The 19415-nt window shown below is 47.2% G+C and overlaps 1 protein-coding gene across 4 annotated transcripts in view; it reads right to left on the bottom strand.

The window, feature by feature from the left end:
• Window positions 1–19415, bottom strand: part of RGS3 (regulator of G protein signaling 3) — a 140329-nt gene that overhangs the window by 103568 nt on the left and 17346 nt on the right. For all 4 annotated transcript variants that reach the window (XM_054689374.1, XM_054689375.1, XM_037493566.2 and 1 more), the window contains 4 exons: window positions 9584–9634; window positions 6437–6495; window positions 5266–5360; window positions 4168–4236 (listed from right to left, as the gene is read on the bottom strand). In XM_054689374.1, the coding sequence (XP_054545349.1) occupies window positions 4168–4236; window positions 5266–5360; window positions 6437–6495; window positions 9584–9634 (274 nt within the window). The remainder of the gene's footprint in view (window positions 1–4167; window positions 4237–5265; window positions 5361–6436; window positions 6496–9583; window positions 9635–19415) is intronic.

Raw genomic sequence — 19415 nt, 5'->3', positions numbered from 1 at the left:
AGTAAGATTGGGCATATATTGATCACTGCTGCAGTGGGACCGTGAGGCTCTGAGGCTTTATTTTGATATTTTCTATCTTTGTAGATATTTTCTATCTTATATCAAAAAAAATTATTTTGATATTTTCTACCAGAAAGCTGAAAGAAGAGATCAGTGCCTTTTACAGACAAGGAAACTGAGCCCCAGAATGAGGAAGGGATTTTGCCCATGGTCTCACGGCGAGGCAGAGCTCAGACAAAATCGGCAGCTCCAAGGCCGGTCTCCCTCAGCTCCCACTGTGATGACCGATGGCCATTTAGCCATTTTCCAGAATGTTTCTGCATAGCCTCCTGTTTCTCTGATGCAAGTTTACAGCCAAGACTGGAAGGATCATCAGAATTCGTGAAACAGATACTCAGTTTCTAAATGTAACTGCCACATATTCAGCCAGATGATTTATACAAAATCACACTATAAATGCTATGGGAAGTGGCCCAAGACCTGATGGACAAAGTGTACTGAACAAGAAGAGCATGGTTTTGAAGTCATTTATCACCTGTGTGAAAAGGTCAAGTGTATTGTACCGTGGTTACGGGTACACAAGTTTGGCACCAGGCTGCCTGGCTTTGCACCTTGTTTTCCCGGCATCCTAGCTGTGTTATCTTGGGCAAGTTACTTAACCTCTCTGCGTCTCTATTTCCTTCCCTGTAAAAGAGCAACAATAATAATATCGCATATGGTTTTGTGAAGATTACACTAGATGATGCAAGAATGTGCTTTGATTCACATTCACACATAGGAAGTGCCTAGTAAATACAAGCTGTTCTAAAGCTCAGGCACAGTCCTTCGCTTCGTAAGTCTCAGTTTCCTCTTCTCTGAAGAAAGGGACAATAATAATTCCTATCTCTTGGGGTTGTTATGAGGATTAAATGAAATAATGTATGTAAAGTGTTTGGCACAGAGATCAGTTCAATAAATGCTCATTTCCTTCCTTCCGCAATCGTCTTTCATGTTGATAAGCTGAATGTCCATCTTTCAGAGAAGCCCAATTTGATTTGGGAGCATTCAGCCGGGTAGAAGTTTCCTGAAATCACTCTGTCTGCCTCCGCCAGCTCAGAGGCCTTCTCCTTCAGAGACAGACGGCTACTACCTCCCCCAGCAGAGCCCGACTCCCCAGCCCTTCCGAAGGCAGGCCTGTCTGAGCCTGCTCTGGCCCTCCCGAGCTTTGGATTGGGACTGTGACCATGAGTTCGACTGTGTTTTGTTTAATAAGACATCTCACTTTCCCAAAATAGGCAACAAGTGGAGAGCAGCTTCTGTCACGCTGCTTCACTGGGCGCTGACTCACTTTTCCCCCGCCTCACCCTCTTTTCCAAAAACCGTGGACTGCCGTGCTAGCTCCTCCACCAGCTCTGGCATCGCAGGAGGGTGGAGGGCAGGGAAGGAAGAGAAGCTCCCACAGTTAGGAGTCAAATTCCAGAACCTGCTCCACTCTGTCCGTCCCCCACCCCACCCCACCCCACCCCCACCCCTGTGGGCTCCCCAGACAGCCTTCCATCTGTCACGTGCGGGGCTTTCCCTTCAACACAGGAGTCTGACCTTTAGTCCTTGGCACTCACTGCCTTGGTGGGTGGTCTCACCTGCTCAGAAGTTCACCCACTGCCCTGGGGCTCACCTCTCCCACATCCCACCCTGGACAGACCTCTCTCTCCCCGAACTCCAGGTCAGCAAAGGCAACCCCTCTGACACAGCTTTCACCTGGGTGCACCCCAATTACCTCTACTTCACCAGCCCTCAGGCTGGCTCTGCTTCCCCACCAGTACACCCTGGCTTGGTTGGAGACACTACCAGTTACCCGGGAATTATCCTAGATGTCCCCCACTGCTCTCCCAGTCCAATCAGCACGAAGAACTACTGATTTAATCTCCTAAGTATGCCTCCTCTCCCTAAATCATCTCTTGCAGATCATGAGAAACTCCTAGCTCCTCCCCAGCCTTCCAAATACCTACCAGAATGACAGATGTATAATACACACCTACCATTCCCTTGCTCAACAACCTTCAGTATCTCCCCATCGCCAGATTCCCAAACACCAAACCAGCTGCAGGGGGCTCCCCCAGAAAGCTTCATGGGCCCAGCCCATGAAGATTCAGGTTTATCTGTGTGGAACCTGGGAATATGTATTCCTCACAAGCACCACAGGTGATTCTATGTTTATCCAGGATTGAGAACCTTGGGCCTTAGGAGAAAATTCACATTCCAAAAAAAAGTCCTATAGAATCATCCAATTTGGCTTATGCCAGGCTCTTCATTTCTCCAGCCAGTTTCTACTTGATACCTGACATCCAGCACACCAATGCATTTGCAGAGCCCTCCTGTCTCTACTGCTGCCCTGCCCTTTATACCCTCCTGGCTCATTCTTCTATCCTTTGTACAGCCAGGAGGCATTACAGTGTTGAGAGTAAGAACTCTGGGGTACCTGCCTCAGTTCCCATCTGGCTCTGCTGTTCACTGGCAAGTTACTTGTGCTTAGCTTTCATTTCTTCTTCTGAAAACTTAGGACAAAAAATAGTCCTCTTAGAGCTGTTGCAAGAATGAAGTGAGATAATGCTCTATGTCCTGCTGGTTTGTGGTCAACACCCAGGAATTGGTTGTTCTTGTTATTATTAACATAACATCCTTCTCACACCCTCCCCCAAGTCTCTATCAACGGTCCCCTAGAGAAAAAGAGTCTCCAAGTGACGCCATGTGTCTCCAGCAACTACAACAAGGCTGTACCCAGGACCTGATGGCTGGCTGGCTGGCTGGCTGGCTGGATGGATGGATGGATGGCTGGATGGACAGATGGATGGACAGATGGGGTCTACAATAGCATAAGTACCATCCTATAATAAAATGTAGATTTTCTATTTTCACTTAGACAAATCCTTCATTATGAAAGTTGAATAAGGATCAACTTGAAAAAGCACACTAGCTGCAAAATTTATGGTCCTAAACAGTAGTCAACCCCAAAATATTTTCTGGGTCTAAACTGGTGACTAGGGCCTCCCCAGTGGCGCAGCAGTTGAGCGCTGGGTTACGAAGCTGCCCGCAGCCTCTGCAGCGCCGGTTCGATCCCCCGTGCTCCCCGGCCACCGGAGGAGGGTCCTACATGGCGCGCAGACCTCTCCTGCCGCCCGCTGTTCCCCTCAGCAGTGTACTTCGGTCCTTCTGCCTGCTCTGCTCCCCGCTCTGGCTCTGGTGAATTCTCTCACCCTCCCACGCTTCTGACTGTACCTAGTGCTTGTATAAACAAATAAATTAAATAAATCTTTAATAAATAAATAAATAAACTGGTGACTAGAGCTGCTTTTCATTTACATAGATAGGCCCTCTCTCAGTCACCATCTGATTCTATGGTTCCTTGACAAATGTTGCTGGTCACAGGGTCTCCCCAGTTTCTTGTACCAGCTGTCTCTCCCCTGCTGCTCTGGGTGGGCCATGGCACTCAGTCAGGTGCTCTTACCCTCTTTCTTTAGCAGTCAATTCACACCGTCCTACCCAACAGTCCTCCCTGCTCTGTATTGGCCACCCTCACTAATGACTACGTCTGGCCTCCTACTCTGGTCTGCCTGCAAGACCAGCCTGTCTGGATTCTCCTAGAACTTCCGCATCTCCTACACAGCCCTCCTCTGGCAGCCTGCGCCCACCCTGCATATTCCTGGGTTCCTGCCTTTGCTCAAACTGTGTTACCACCCAGCATGCCCTTTCCACTGTTATCTCTCCTTTTTATTCCTTAAATTTTATTGATTAGCCAACTGTTTCTATAACCATAGACTGAATAATTTTGGGAGAGCGCTTCCCACCTCCGCGTGTGCAAACACTTCACTCGCCCTCCACCAAAGCCCGGGTGCTAATACCCTGCCCTCTTCCCTGCTCGAGGCCTTCTCCCTTCCCCACCACTGCCTCTGGAAACACTACAGTCTTCACAGAGACTTCTTTCACAAGACCTACTTTTGCCCAACTTTATCTCCTGTCTTATCTTGATCTCTGTCCTAAGTTCAAAATCCCTTTTGGCTTGAAGTCTACCACCACCACTCACTGGTCCAATAAGTACTGGCTGAGCCCCTGCTGGATGCTGGATGCTTGGTTGCCACCCACCCACAAGCCCAGGGCCAGATCTGCCCCCAGCTCTGCAGTTCCCCTCACCTGGAGTCACCCGCCCTGTTCCACACCGTGACCAGGAGGCGCTTCTGCTCATCTTCCTCTTGGACGGGACTACAAAGCAAACCAGACAGTCAGAGCATGAGGGGGGCCAAGCTCCAGGCTCAGGACAGACCCACGGAGGCTGTCCACATTGCAAAATTTGGAAATAACCTAAACATCCAACCATAAGGAACTGGTTAAATAAACCAGAGAACAAATAGTGTAGTAGGTGAGTATTTTACATACATAAGAGAGTTTACTTTACATTGTTGTAGACAAAAAGGAGGTTATAACACAACACTATAAAACAATTCCATTTTTGGAAACACACACATACACACCCACACAAATTCAAGCATCTGAAAAGAAATAAAACAAGGCACATCAGAGAGTAGTAAGGTGAGGCCTGTTTTTTTCCTTCTGCTATCAATATTTACTATTTTTCCTAGGGTACTAAAAAGAATTCCACCCAAAATTTACTATTTTTCTACAAAAAGCAAAATTACCTTCTGTAGGGGAGAAAAAAAATATCAATGGTCACTAATAGGAGCACACAAAATGTCCATTACTTTCCCATTGGCCTCAGAGTTCAGGAATGCAGGAAAGGATTAATAATAATAACAACAACGCGGGCTGGTGCTTGATGCTACATGGGTTCATTGACACCACAGCTCTCTGAGGTTGGTATAGGCCCATTTTACAAATAAGGAAGCTGAGGCTAGGAGGTTAGCAAGGCTTACGAGGGGGCGGAGAGCACAGGCGGGCAGGCAAAACATCCCTTAGCTTAGAAAATTCCTTCTGCTAAAGGAGAAAACTTGGCCCGAGGCACAGAAGGAAATTGCTGACTCTTTTCAGGGACTGCCAGCCTCAAGCCAGGCATCTTAGTCATGAGAAGCCACCAAGGGATACCTTATCACGGTGGACCTCGCTGCTGCCGGGCCAGGGGCCAGGGATGCAAGGACACAGTGAGTGAGAAAACAAAGACATCCTTTAGAAGTCAGTTTTTCTGCTTAGATCTAGTTCTAGATTTGGCAAATAGCGCTGTTTCAGATAAACACTCCTTCCCTCTCCTCTCGAGGGCTGGCGGCAGGAGGTGCTTACAAGAAGAAGTGCTCATGGAAGACTGGGTCTCTGCAGTCTGCGACAGTCTGCGTCTTCCGCCGGCGTAGCCGATCATCGTCAGGGATCAAAGAGATCTTGAATTGGAAAAAAGCAAATGTCAGTTGATCTTGGGGGTCACACAGTCACCTAAGCCCAGCAGCTGACTGTGCACGGCTCCAAGCTATATGTTTCCTCGGTCTCCTTCAAACTCTGCAGAGGACAGCGTGGAGTCCTCAGTCAGACCCTGGGAAGTAATAAGGAGCTCCAAGCCAAAGGCAGTGGAGGCAGATGCCAGGACAGGGCCCAGGAGTGGGTGGGACCAAGAAGGCAGTCACCAGCCCAGCCAGAGGTGGGGTCAAACCTGCCGTTTCTGCTCTTCCTCCAAGCAGAGAGGTTTCCCCCAAAGCAAAAGGCCTCATCTCTGCTATACTGCCAACAGCTGCTGAGGTGCAACCTCCCCAAGAGGCTGCAGGTTGGCCCCTACCAAGGCCCCAAATCCATGCTTTCACCCTAGCGCGGTTTTCCCCTTGCCTCAGGCTCCCCTGCCTGCTCCTGACCAATCCTCGCCCATAAGAGCCTCCAGTCAACCCAGGAGCTTCAGGAAGAATACAGAGTGGTGCAGCAGGCCTGGCTTGGCATTCCAGCCACCACACTCTAAGAGGCATGTGGCCTTTGACTCTGGCTAGAAGTAGGCCACTGTCCCTGTGGGGCCTCTCTCTTCACTGCAAGGGCCCCCTCAGATGGACCATCCAAGCCCCTGGAGATATTCCTTCCACTGCACTACCCAGACCTGGCCATCCTGCCTGTAGTTTTGTGAGGGGAGAAGAACAAGACATGGCTTTTCATGAGAGGGTTTGGGTTTGTGTGTGGATTTCTGTCATCTGCACTCCCATTGTGTTCATCTATGTGAAGGACTAAGATGACCAGTAAGACTCCAGCTCTTACAGGAAATCCTAGTGACCAGGGCGGCTAAGGGAGGGGGGTATCTCTGCTCGGGGCCTCATCACTGGGACTAATAAATGCCTACTGAGCTAATAATGTGGTAGTTGCCACTACAAATGGCCCCAGGCCACAGACAGGCAGGGACCTTGAGATTTGGTCCAGTGATATGGCCCCTCATCACCCCTCCCACCCCATCCAGACCCACCCCTGGTACCTCCTCATCATATACCTTCACGTAGGAATCACAGACACCAGGCTCTTTGCTCATCAGGCCTTTGCCTTCTATGACTAAACAGAGAATTAAAATGTTAGAGTGGGTGGCTGGGTAGGCTGTTAATCTGCGTAATAACATTGGATATTAAGCCCTCTCTGGTCTAGATCATTCCCACATCCAAGCAGCTCTCCCACTGAGGCATTATAGGGTACATTCAGTTCCCCGAATCTAACTACTTGGAAGGGGCTGCAAAATATACTAAGTCGGATCTCCAAATGAATAGAGAAAACAAGACAACGGTGGCCGGAGAACCAAGGACAGTAAAAATCTTTCCCAGAGTCACAGGCAAAGGGAATGACAGAGCTGGGTTTTTTTGTTTTTGTTTTTTTTGTGGGACCCTCACCAGCGGCCAGGGAATGAACCCGTGCTGCAGAGGCTGCGGGCAGCCTCGCAACCCAGCGCTCAACCACTGCGCCACCAGGGGAGGCCCAGAGCTGGGTTTTAACTCATGTCTCTTGACTCCCAGTCCAGTGCTCCTTTTTCCACTCATCCTTCCTGAGCTGGAAGGGCCAAACTAGAGTGCTCGCCCTGCCTAGTGTGCTGGGCTGTGGCTGACAGAGGGGCTAGCACAGCAGGTGGAGGCTCGGGTCCCAGAAGGAGAGACCCCGGAGCCCAAATCTGGCTCTGCCACTTACTAGCCACCTGCGCTGCAGCAATTTGCTTTGCCTCTCCTGAGATTGAATTGTCCATGTGTGAATGGAGCAGTGATAATAATATCTGCTTCACATGGTGATAATGGTCATGGCGATGGTGATGAATGGTTAAATGAGATAATGTGTCTTAGTAGAGTGACTGACAAATAAGAGCTCCTCAACAAAGTTTTGCCAAAGAAAGAAGTTCTGAATAATGGCTTGGGGTCAGCAAGGGCAGGGCACAGTTCTGAGCATGGAAGTTAACAGGGCTACAGGACTCAGACACTAGGCCCTACAGGCTGAGCTTCTTTTCTGTTTTCCTTTATGTTTGGTTTTGATTGAGCCTCGGGTTTTGGCTCGAATGGAGCTCTCGTGGTCTGAGGCGTGAGGCCTGGGAAGCCAAAAGAGAAAAGGGAACCAGCAGGAAGGAATGAAGGGCCTGAGACTGGGTTGAAGCCAAAGCAAACTGTGCAGGACAAATGGAGTGGGGGAAGCCAAGATGCACTTCGCAAAAACTGTTTGCACAGCTGGAGTCAGGCTCTGGCGGGCAAAGAACACCCCTCTTCTGGTCCTTGGGAACTTCACCTTGGGCTCCCAAGGCCAGGCGTGGAGGTCCCAGGCGCCTGCTGGTCTACTCTGCCTAGTATCCTAGTGACACTTCCTGCAGTCAACCTTCCCCACAAGGGTGTGGTCCTTGAGGCAGGATCAAGGTTTCTGGGTTTCCCCTTCCCCAGTGGAGGTACGGCAGACATGGCCCTCCCCTCACAGCACTCCCATTCTGATGGAAAGAAAGACCCTGGACAGACCAAGGTGACAAAGGGAAGTGAGGACTGTGATGAAGACACAGGAAAGGAAGTAACAAATTCAGGTCTGGCAGGTAGGTCAGGGGGCTGATTCCTGGGGAAATATGAATCTTCCTTCCTGAGTCTTAGTGATTGATGATGGTGACAGGCATGCTTCTTGCAAAATCAGAGGAAGGGAGAGTTATTTTCCAAAAGGAGTTCAAAAAGAAGGCAGGCAGTTCTAGACACAAGGAAGAGCGGGTGCAAAGGCCCAGAGGCATAAGCAAGCAGCATGCATTCAAGAGGAATACCAGTAACTGGACAGAAGAGAGGATGGAGGATGCCTTTAGAAGCAAGAACCAGGGAGGCTAGAGAGATAAGGCAGGGTATGCAGAGCTAAACAGGAGTCTGGGCAGTGGGGACCATACAGGAGCTCATAACTATTTGCGAGCTGGATAGAAGGATGACAAAAGGATAAATGGACAGGTGAAATGTAAAATCCTCGGGTGGCACATAGTACCTCCCTTGTCAGGCTCTGGCTCACACTGACAGCCCCTCTTGTGCTGCCACGTGAAGTGTTTCTGCCAGTGCATCATGCTCTCTCTGACCCCCTAGTCCTTGCACTTACATCTCCCCCTACAGGAGATCCCCAGTTCCCCGCTCCCTTTTGCCTGGCTCAAGCGTGTTTCTCCTTCAGGATGGATATGGACATCACCCCTTTGCCAAGTCTCTGCTACTTCCCTCTCATCATCACCAAGACAAGTGTGGGTGTTTCTCCTGGATTCCCAGCCCATAGCACATATCAACACTCATTTACTATTTTGGGAATTCATGGCTTTCTATCTTACCTAACACTAATCTAGGGTTTACTATATGCTGGGCACTGTCCTAAGCACTTTACTAGTATTAACTAATTTAATCCTTATAAAAACCCATATGGGGCCTCCCCTGGTGGTGCAGCGGTTGAGCACTGGGCTGCGAGGCTGCCCGCAGCTTCTGTGGTGCCGGTTCGATCCCTGGCCACTGGCAAGGGTCCCACATGGCGCGCAGACCTCTCCTGACACGCCCGCTGCTCCCCTCAGCAGTGTATTTCGTCGGTCTGCCTGCTCTGCTCCCCGCTCTGGCTGTGGTGAATCCTCTCACCCTCCCGCACTTCTGACTGTACCCAGTGTTTGTATAAATAAATAAATAAATCTTTTAAAAAAACAAACCCATATGATAGTTATTACCACCATTTGATATATGAGAAAACTGAGCTTACTTAAGGCTATTCCACAAGAATTATCAGACTCTAGCAATCTAATTCCAAATACTGATCTTAACTAGGATGCTACACTGCCGTGGAAGGAAGGAAGGAAGGAAGGATGGATGGATGGATGAAGAAAAGTGAGAGGACAGGGAAACTCTTCGGTGGCCCTACTCAGCTGGGGGCAAGGATGGTACTGAAGTGCCCAGGGCAGAGACAGCTCCAGCTGAGAGGAAGAAGCCCATTTGTGGGCCCCATCAATATCACGGGCAGGATCAGGGAAGACTCGTAGAGTCAAAGTGAATATGTACCTTTTCCCATGGACACCTCTATACACAGATGAGGAAAGAAGCCTTGTCCATGGCAACACCCACCCCCATCCCTGGGCAGGAGGCCCAGTGGCCACCCTCCCCTGGTGAGCCAGGCACACAGCCATACTCACTGTGAAGCAGCAGCACCTGGTCCTGGGCATCAATCGACAGCTTCAGCTGACCTAAGAAAACAGCAACATACGACCTCACTATCTCCTTGTTGGGTGAAAAATGGGTATCAGTGACAAGACACTCATACAGTCTCTGGGGCAAATGGGAGCTCAGATGCCAGCTAGTTCAACCTCCTCACCACATCAGGAGCCCCTTCCACAATACCTACAGCAGTGGTTCTCCAGCTTATGTTTATACTCTGCTGCCTTCACATGGCAGCCCAGGTCAATTCTGGGGAACTCTCATTATTGGACAACTGGAAGAGTTGTTGCACACACATTATGCACATCCTAGATTGGAGAGTGAAGAATCCTGGGCCTTAGCCAGAAGTCCAAGGAGGGGGCCAGCCAAACCCACCAGCTCTGCCAGACAGCTAGCTGCCTTCTGGGAAGGCACAGACACGTGCTACCCCAAGTGTAATCTAAGAATCAGTGTCATGAGGAGCATCTGGAAGATGGCTAGAAACTAGAATCTCAGCCCAGGACTACTGAATCAGAATGCAATTTAACTGGATCCCCACAGAAGAGCCTCTGAACATGTTTACAAGTTTGGAGAAGACCCCTTGAAGTAAGACGACCCCTTGAAGTAAGAAGACCCCTTGAAGTAAGAAGCCAAAGGGAAAAGTAAGATAAATTTGACTCCATAATAGTACTACAAAGCCATTATCATCAAAACTGCATGGTATTGGAACAAGAACAGACATACAGACCAATGGAATCGAATAGAAAATCCAGAAATAAACCCACAGATTTATGGTCAACTAATCTTTGACAAAGGAGCAAAGACTATGCATTGGAGCAAAGAAAGTTTGTTCAATAAATGGTGCTGGGAAAACTGGGTCGCTACATGCAAAAGAATGAAGCTTGACCACTACCTCACACCATACACAAAAATCAACTCAAAATGGATTAAAGAACTAGACATAAGACCTGAAACCATAAAATATATAGAAGGAAATATAGGCGAAACACTACGTGATTTGCACATCAAAGACATCTTTACAGCACATCACCCAAAGCAGTGATAGTGAAGGCAAAGATAAACAGCTGGGACTACATCAAATTAAAGAGCTTCTGCACAGCAAAAGAGACAATAACAAAAACAAAGAGAAACCCCACCAACTGGGAGAACATTTTTGTACACAACACTAATGATAAAGGACTGATCACAAAAATCTGCAAAGAGCTGATGAGACTCAACAACAACAAAGAAAATAATCCAGTCAAAAAATGGGCAGAAGAGCTAAAAAGAAACTTCTCTGAAAAGGAAATGCAAATGGCCAACAGGCATATGAAAAAATGTTCAACATCACTGTCATCAGGGAAATGCAAATCAAAACTACCATGAGATACCATCTTACACCAGTGAGAATGGCACATATTAAAAAAACTAGCAACAACAAATGTTGGCGAGGGTGTGGAGAAAAAGGAACTCTTCTGCACTGTTGGTGGGAGTGCAAACTGGTCCAACCACTGTGGAGAGCTGTGTGGAGATTTCTGGACCTACTAAACATAGAGCTTCCATATGATCCAGCAATTCCACTCCTAGGTATTTACCCAAAGGACACAGAAACATCAATTCCAAAGAACACCTGCACCCCTATGTTTATAGCAGCACTATTTACAATAGCTAAGCTTTGGAAACAACCCAAATGCCCAAAAATAGATGACTGGATCAAGAAGATGTGGTACATATACACCATGGAATATTACTCAGCATTCAAAAAAGATAAACACATGCAATTTGCAGCAACATGGATGGCACTGGAAGGGATCATGCTCAGCGAAATAAGCCAAAATGAAAAAGAAAAATACCGGATGGTCTCACTCATAGCAGGAATCTAGAAAACTTAAATAAGGGACCAGGAAAACGAATAACTATAAGAAAGTGAAAATCAAAATCAACAAAAAACTACGACCCAGAGACACTTTTAGCGGGGCGGGGGTGGGAGGGGAGGGATTGGGGTCAGAATGGGGGGGCTGCAATTGTATGGGGAATATAAAAATAAAATTTATTATTAAAAAAAAAAATAACAAAAAAAAAAATTTGACTCCATAATAGTAAACAAATGTCTGTTACAATTAAAGAGATTGTAAACTAAGTTAAGGGACAACATAGGGCCTCCCCAGTGGCGTAGCAGTTGAGCGCTGGGTTGCGAAGCTGCCCGCAGCCTCTGCAGCACCGGTTCCATCCCTGGCTGCTCCCCGGCCACCGGAGGAGGGTCCCACATGGCACGCAGACCTCTCCTGCCGCCCGCTGCTCCCCTCAGCAGTGTACTTTGGTCCTTCTGCCTGCTCTGCTCCCCCCTCTGGCTCTGGTGAATTCTCTCACCCTCCTGCGCTTCTGACTGTACCCAGTGCTTGTATAAATAAGTAAAAATAAATCTTTTTTTTAAAAAAAAGGGGGACAACACAATAAAAATGATAGAAAGGACATTGAGTTGGAAAGTCAGAGAAGACAAAATGGCCAACATATAAAAAAATGCTTAAGCTCATGGATCTCTGGAACATGCAAATTAAAATAGCAATAAATATCATTTTCCCTAATCTGATTGACAGATAATTTAAAAGACATGATGTTAAATGTTGGTAAAGATGTAAGAAAACAGGGAATACCCTGGGAGGTGATTTCTGGCACTATCCGTTCGAATTTATATGTGTATAACCTTCAACCTTGTAATTTTACTTCCAGGTAACTATCACAGACAAAACTCACGTATGTGCAAGGCTGACACTTCAGCATTGTTTAAGATACAGGAAAATTGGAAGCACCTGAAATGTCCATCAATCTGAAAGTGTTTAAATGGCCCAGTATAGCTGTGCAATGGGACAGCTTACAAAGAACTGTGGGCAGTTTCAAAGGACTCGCTGAGACGACTTTTTAAGTAGAACCAGCAAATTGCAGGGCATTGCATATGGTATCTATTTCTCTGTGCATGTGTGTGTGTTTTCTGAAAGGACGCTCTAGCAGCAAACATGGATCACTACGGATTCAGGCAGAGAGAAAAAGGAGAGTCCCGGAACCCTTGGTGGATTTTGCAGGCTTTAATGCTTTCTCAGGAAACCAGGCAGGGAGGCTGTTATGCAAGGAGGCAGGCATGGGCCAGGCAGGGGAGCTGGGAGGCAAGCAGGCAACCGAGCCTCCCAGCTCCCCGACAAATCTTTACACTCTTTCTCTGGGGTCTCTCTGGCATTCTCTCATGGTCTCGCCTCTTCTGTACTCACGCTGCTCGTCCTCCTGTAGTCATCCTCTATATCTGAGTGACGCTGCCTTTATATCCCCAGCCTTCAGGCTCAGGCATGCACACTTGCTCATATGCACACACCCAGGTGTCCACAATTAGGCTTGTGTGCCCTGTGCCCACGCTCCCAAGTGCCTTCTGCATTAAAGCGATCAAGGCCTCAGGTGATAGCCACAGAGGCTAGTGGCACAAAAAGTCGGATTAACTCACCCTACAGATGCCAAATTAAAAACAGCGATCACCTCTAGGGAAGAGACAAGGAACTGGAGAGAAGTCAGGAGGAATTTCAGTCTATCATTATCGTCGTTTTAACAATATGAGTTACCCATGAACTACATAGCACTTCTATCATTAAACATAAAAAGGAAACAAAGAAAGAAAGAGGAGAGAGGGAGAATTAGAGATAAGGAGGAAGAAATGGGGGGAGACAGCAGGAGGGAGAGGGAAGGGAGAATGTGAAGATAATAGGACGAGGAGTAGAAAACAAGTGAAGAATAAGGGGATGGATGGCATTTCCCACCAGCTTTTCCAATTTTTTTTTAAGACAATATAGAAACAAAACTAAACTCCAGGTGATCCTCATTGACACCCAATGGCCTTACAGCACGGACAGAGGAAAGAGAGGCCCACCACCTCCTCTTCCTCAGCGCCACTGCCTCAGTTCCTGGGACTTCAAGATGCCATTGAACTGGACCCACCCAGAGGACATGCTCTGGAGAGGCTAGGAGGGCAGGGCAGGGCCTCCCAGCCCGCAGTGACCCCACACATCAAGCAGAAAGTCCTTGGAGCTGCTTAATCCATGACAACTCTGCCTAGCAGTCACCTGCCTCTGCTCGATCACCCCCCATGATGGGGAGCTCACTGCCTGAAATGGAGCCCTTTCCCTTTTGACACAGCTGTGGGCGTTCACTGCTCCATCTTTATAGAGCCAAAAGTGGCCTTTCCTCTCATTGGTAACTTTCATGGGCAGGACCTGGGTCTGCCATTTCTGGACTCTCTCCTCTAGACTCGAAGTCCAAATTCCTTCCCCCATTCTCAATCATGGCACAGCGAGACATCCCCTCGTCATCCCAACTGTTCATCTCTGGACACACCCCATGACAATGGGTTGGTGGACAGGCATGTGTTTTGTTGCTGGCTGGGGAAAGGGCAGGCAGGGTTTGGAGAAAGAAGGAAGCTCTGGGTCTCAGAACTCTGAAACACTCCACCAATGACTATGACTATGACAGGTCTACCACTTGTTCCCTGGACTTCGGGGGTGTTTAATCTACAGCAACTGAGGCTCCAGCAAAGTCTGGTCCAGCTCTTCAGCCCTCAGAAGTCCCTGCTGCTCTCCTGCCCAGAACACTGATCTCAGAAGCCCCAGAGGCCTGTTCCAGTTCCACCCCGATTACCCTCTCCTCTCAGAGCCACAGTGTCCATGCTGGGAGATGGAGCTAATAATAGGGGTTCTTGCCCTCTCTGAGCTGTGTGACGATCAGATAACGCTGGGAGGACGAGGAGAGCCTTCTTGGATGGAAGGCGCCAAGAGAATCCACAGTATTTATTAGCTCAAAGTCTAAGCAATTACCACTTCAGGGATCCCTGCAGCTGTTTTTTTCCTACAAAAGCCATGCCTGAACCAGCGTGGGATGGGAGAGGGTTTCACAGAAACAAACAGGGCCAGTCGCAGACTAGATCTCATCAAGCCCAAGGCATCTGTGTTTAACAAAAAAAAAAAAAAAAAAAAATTCTGATGCTCTTCCCAGTGCAAAGCTAGCTCTGACCCTAACACATTCAGCTTTTCAAAGCTATGGAAGCACAGGCTGCAGGGCACCTATCATCTGCCAGCACCTGTCGTCAGAACTCAGGGTCGAGAAATCTCCCAACACAAATGGTCCCTGATTGCATTGGAGAGACCTTAGCGAGGCACCTACACAATGTGCTGAGGGAAGAAGGGCAGGTCTGGAGAACTGGTGCCTGCCCTGAGGATCCTGCAGCCCAGTGGCTAGACAGGGGCCTGGGCAAGGGCAAGGTGGAGCCGGAGCCAAGGATGGGCATGGAGTTAAGACTAACTAGAGGAGTCAGCACAACTCTAGGCAGCTCCAGGGAGCTCCCCTTCCAGACCCTGCCAAGCAGGTCTCCTTGGAGAGGGTCAGCGTGCCCTGTACTGTTACAGCAGAGAAAACAACCCAGCAGACCAGGACCCCAGTGAGATACACCCTATGCCAGCCTATCCTTCAGCCTTGCATCTCCCCCATTCCATCAGATGTCTGAGACACAAGGGCCCAGAACTCATCTCACCCAACCTCCTCATTCAGTAGCCAGGATGGCCAAGCTTAGGGATGGAAGGTGACTCCCCCATGGCCCAGGGACCATGGTGGGCACCAAGCCAGAACTGGAGACCACAACTATAGTTCTATGGTACACCAGTATGTTATAACTAAGGAGAAAGAAGACCCCCTGTTTTTGAGGTCCTTGATTTTCTAAATAAAGAATTTCGATAGATACAAACCATACTCATTACCACTAAACTGTAAAATCTGGATTGCCCTGCCCACCCCAGGACAGTCAAGCACACTCGTGAACATGCATCACCTGCAGAACAAGTGGTTTTCTTTTCTCCACATCTGTGTGTAGTACCATTATGCACAGAGAATTCAGATTATTCTTCCTTTTACTGGGTCTCTTTATTGAACTAGTGTAATAATTTCTCTTTATTGAATTAGTGTAATAATTTTTAAATCACATATGTAAAGTCATATAATTTTAATCTCCAATTGTAGTTTTAGTACATTTTATAAATTCCTCAGCATCTTTATCCATTTCATCCAACAACAGACTTTTTCTCCATGGTTAAATATGTGTTACTTCATAATGATGAGTGTCTGTTCTGTGCTTGCTGATAGCTTTAAGCCACACAATGGAATCAATTTATTTTCATTACACTTAATATTTGTGTTATTTTTTCATTATCGTAAAGTTTTCCAGCAGAACAAATTTAATATGGCAAACACGAGAGAGGAAGCCTGGAATTACAAGCAAAGTGTGGGCTGGTGGTAAGATCTGATTTGGATCCTAATTCCACCACTAGTAACACTTTATCAGTGTGTCATCAATTCCCTCATCTGTATAATGGGAATAGTATTAAATACAGTTTTAATAGGGCAGTTACAAATGTCAGAACTGATATTTGTGAAGTACCTGACAAAAAGAGAAGGCACTCCCACGGAAATGAGAACAGAAAGAGAGGGAGAAAAGAAAGAAGGAAGGGAGAAAGGCCAGAGGAAGATGGGGAGGAGGGAAAAAGGAAAAGGAACAAGGAAAGAAAAACACTGAAAATTTAGAAATCCTATGTAGGGGACTTCCATTTTTGGGATGACAGAGCCACTGAGGAAATCTGAAAAAAACTGGACAAAAATATTTATAAGCAACTTCTTAATAATGTAACCAGATAGACCACCACAGGGTCTGGAGGGATGGGGGCCCATGGAATTAACATTTTCCTGGGCTAATTTTCTCCTGGGGGTGTTTTCAAATTCCAGAAGGGTGAATGACAGGCTAAGAGGCTGTGTAGTTCTGCCTACCTTTTGGGGCTAAGGGAACAGGAGTTAGAAACAGGGCCTACCAAGAAGTGGGGTCCTGATTAGTCCCTACCTTTGGAGTTGGAAACCTAATGGGTTGTCCTTGGGAACAGAGTTAATCATAATCAGACACCTCAAGAGACTGAGGCTCAGCTTCATATAACCTCAGCCCCCAACACGAGTCCAGATTATCCCAGATTGCTCATGACCTGAAGCACCTAACAGAAGAAATTAAAGCTCTCTCGGAAGGAAGAGCTCATCCCAGGTCTATATTAAGAAGAAAAGGAACCACACCATGTCTGCCCTTTGTAACAGATGCAGCACATTTAAAACATGAGAAACAGAGGTCTTAAAAGAAAATGAACAGAAAAAAATGTCAGGCAAGAATTAACCAAAAGAAGTCCAGGTAACAATATGACAATCAGGAAAAGGAAACTTTAGTAGAAGTAGGGAAAAGCACTCGTAACAATAAAAGAAAACTGTAAAATAACAGAAATTTTAATTCACCAGAAGGACATAATTTTAAATGTGTATGCTGTTAAGAGTGCTTCAAGACACAGGAAGGAAAAAGTGTAGGACAAAAATGAGAAGCAGACAAATTTACAATCATGATAAGAATTTTATCACACCTCTCTCAATGACTGACAAAACAGGGCCTCCCCTGGTGGCACAGCGATTGAGCACTGGGCCGTGAAGCTGCCTGCTGCCTCTGCAGCGCCGGTTTGATCCCCGGCCGCCAGCGAGAGTCCCACATGGCGCGCAGACCTCTCCTGCCGCTCCCGCTGCTCCCCTCAGCAGTGTATTTCGTCACTCTGCCTGTTCTGTTCCCCCATCTGGCTCTAGTGAATTCTCTCACCCTCCCGCGCTTCTGACTGTACCCAGTGCTTGTGTAAATGAATAAATAAATCTTTAAAAAAAAAAAAATGACTGACAGAACAAATGGGGGGAAATCAGCAAAGACAGAATATTTGAACAACATCATTAGCAACTCGACCTGAACCTGATATGGTCAAAGAACACAGTACTCAGATCCTGCAGATCTTTTCAAGCACACACAGGACATTTACAAAAACAGGCCTTATGCCAAGCCATCCAAGACTGAAGGGACACAGAGTGCGTACTCTGACTGAAATGTAGCATGAAGAATAAAAATAGTACTAAAAATTCCCCAATATTTGGAAATTAAGAAATATGCATCCAAATCACCCATGGATTCCAGAAGAAGACTATGAAAGTTAGGAAATATTTTGAACTGAATGATAAAGAAACTGTACCTCCCATGAGGCTCTGGCTATCAGCAATGCCCCAGGCCCGACCCCAGTGAAAGCTGCATGGGTATTTGCTTTGTGATAAACCACTGAACTGCACGCCATTTGGGGGCTTGGGGAGTGCCATCTGGGGCACTTTTCTGTGTATGTGTTACAGTTGTAATAAAAAAAATTAGGGGGGAAGCAAAGAATATACTCAGAAGAATTCAAAAAGAGAAAAAAGGAGGACTCGCAACAGGCCAGAAACTTTGAGGAATTTCTGAACAATCCCAAGCAGATAGAATGCAAAGGCAGAAGCAACAATCGCTGTGGAAGACCCTGACGTGCAAATAACAAGCTCCTGGGAAACTACTGGATGGTTTTCCCCACCATGCCAAGGGACTGTCCCAGGCTCAGTGTGAGAGCACTGCAGTGTGAGCCAGGGGAAGCTGGCCGGGGCAACCTGCTGGCATCTGTTCCGCAGGAGTGGGAAGGGGTGCCAGTTGACAAGGTACTGCTATATCAAACAGAAAAACAAAGAAAATGCCCAGCCAATGAATGACGTTCCTTAGTCTACCCTGCCTTCCGAATCACATCTTCCTGTCTTCCTTCTGGCAAACCAAAGATTCCAGGCACTTCTCCAAAGACTAACCTGCCGAGTTGCTCCCCATGGCGTTCACCTTGCAAGTTCATTTGGGGATGACAGTTCTAAATAGAGTTGAGTTGGGTCACCCACTGTCCAAGCAACTTGCAACCCCTGCTGAAGGTCTGGGGCTATCTGCCATGCTGGTGAGTGACTAGCAAACTGAGGTAAACTTAAAAAAGCCCTTCGAAGCTAAGGGAGTCCATCTGGCTACCAAAACTGACTATCCATAGCTTCCAATTCTACCCAATGGTCAAATTGCTTCTGTGGCTTCATAAAATAATAGATCCTTAGGCTCCACCCAGATCTATAAAATCAGAATAGAGAAGATTCTAGGAATCTGTGCTTTTAATAGTTTCCCCAAGTGCTTCTGATAATTGGGCAGGTTTGGTAACCACAGATATGAATCTTCATACATGAGCAGACAAGCAGAGATCGCACATCATTTGAAGAAAATCAGCAGCCAGAAAGAGGAGTGTCATTTGTCAAAAAAAAAAAACAATGCAGGAAACAGGTGAGAACTTTTCCCAGGTCAATCCATGTCCACGGAGAGGTCTGAGAGGAAACTGCACACACAAGATCAGGATGTTCCACACCCCACCAGGTTCCTGGTCTGCCCTGCACACTCAGGCCACAGTCACTGGCTCAAGCAGCCAACTTCACTGATACCCACCTGGCCCAACCCTGAGGCCATGGCTGGGCAGGCTATCCACTCCCTGCTGGACCCTCCCCAATTCCCAGATCTGGCAGGAAGATTAATTCAATAGAAGAAAACGGACTGATGCAAGGAAATAGTCACATCATACCAGAAAGGAAAAGACTACAAAACTATACATACAATGTGATGTCAATTTTGTTAAAATTAGAAACCAAACCCCTACCACCCTACCCCTCCCCATCTCCCCCAAACACACCTATACACACACAAAAATAAGTCTGGAAGGATATAAACCAAAATGTTAGCAATGGTCTTCTCTGGAGAATCAGATTACAAGTGTTTTCCACTTGCTCCTTTCACTTTGTTTTCAACAGTGAACACATCTTACCGTGACAATAAGAAGAAGAAAAAGCCAATGAAACATATATTTACTTTTTAAT

This window comes from Talpa occidentalis, unplaced genomic scaffold (assembly GCF_014898055.3).
Source record: "Talpa occidentalis isolate TD23 unplaced genomic scaffold, MPIMG_talOcc4v2.1 talOcc4.7, whole genome shotgun sequence".
Classification (NCBI taxonomy): domain Eukaryota; kingdom Metazoa; phylum Chordata; class Mammalia; order Eulipotyphla; family Talpidae; genus Talpa; species Talpa occidentalis.
Note: the sequence above shows the minus strand (reverse complement) of the source record. Positions and strands in the feature narration are given on the sequence as shown.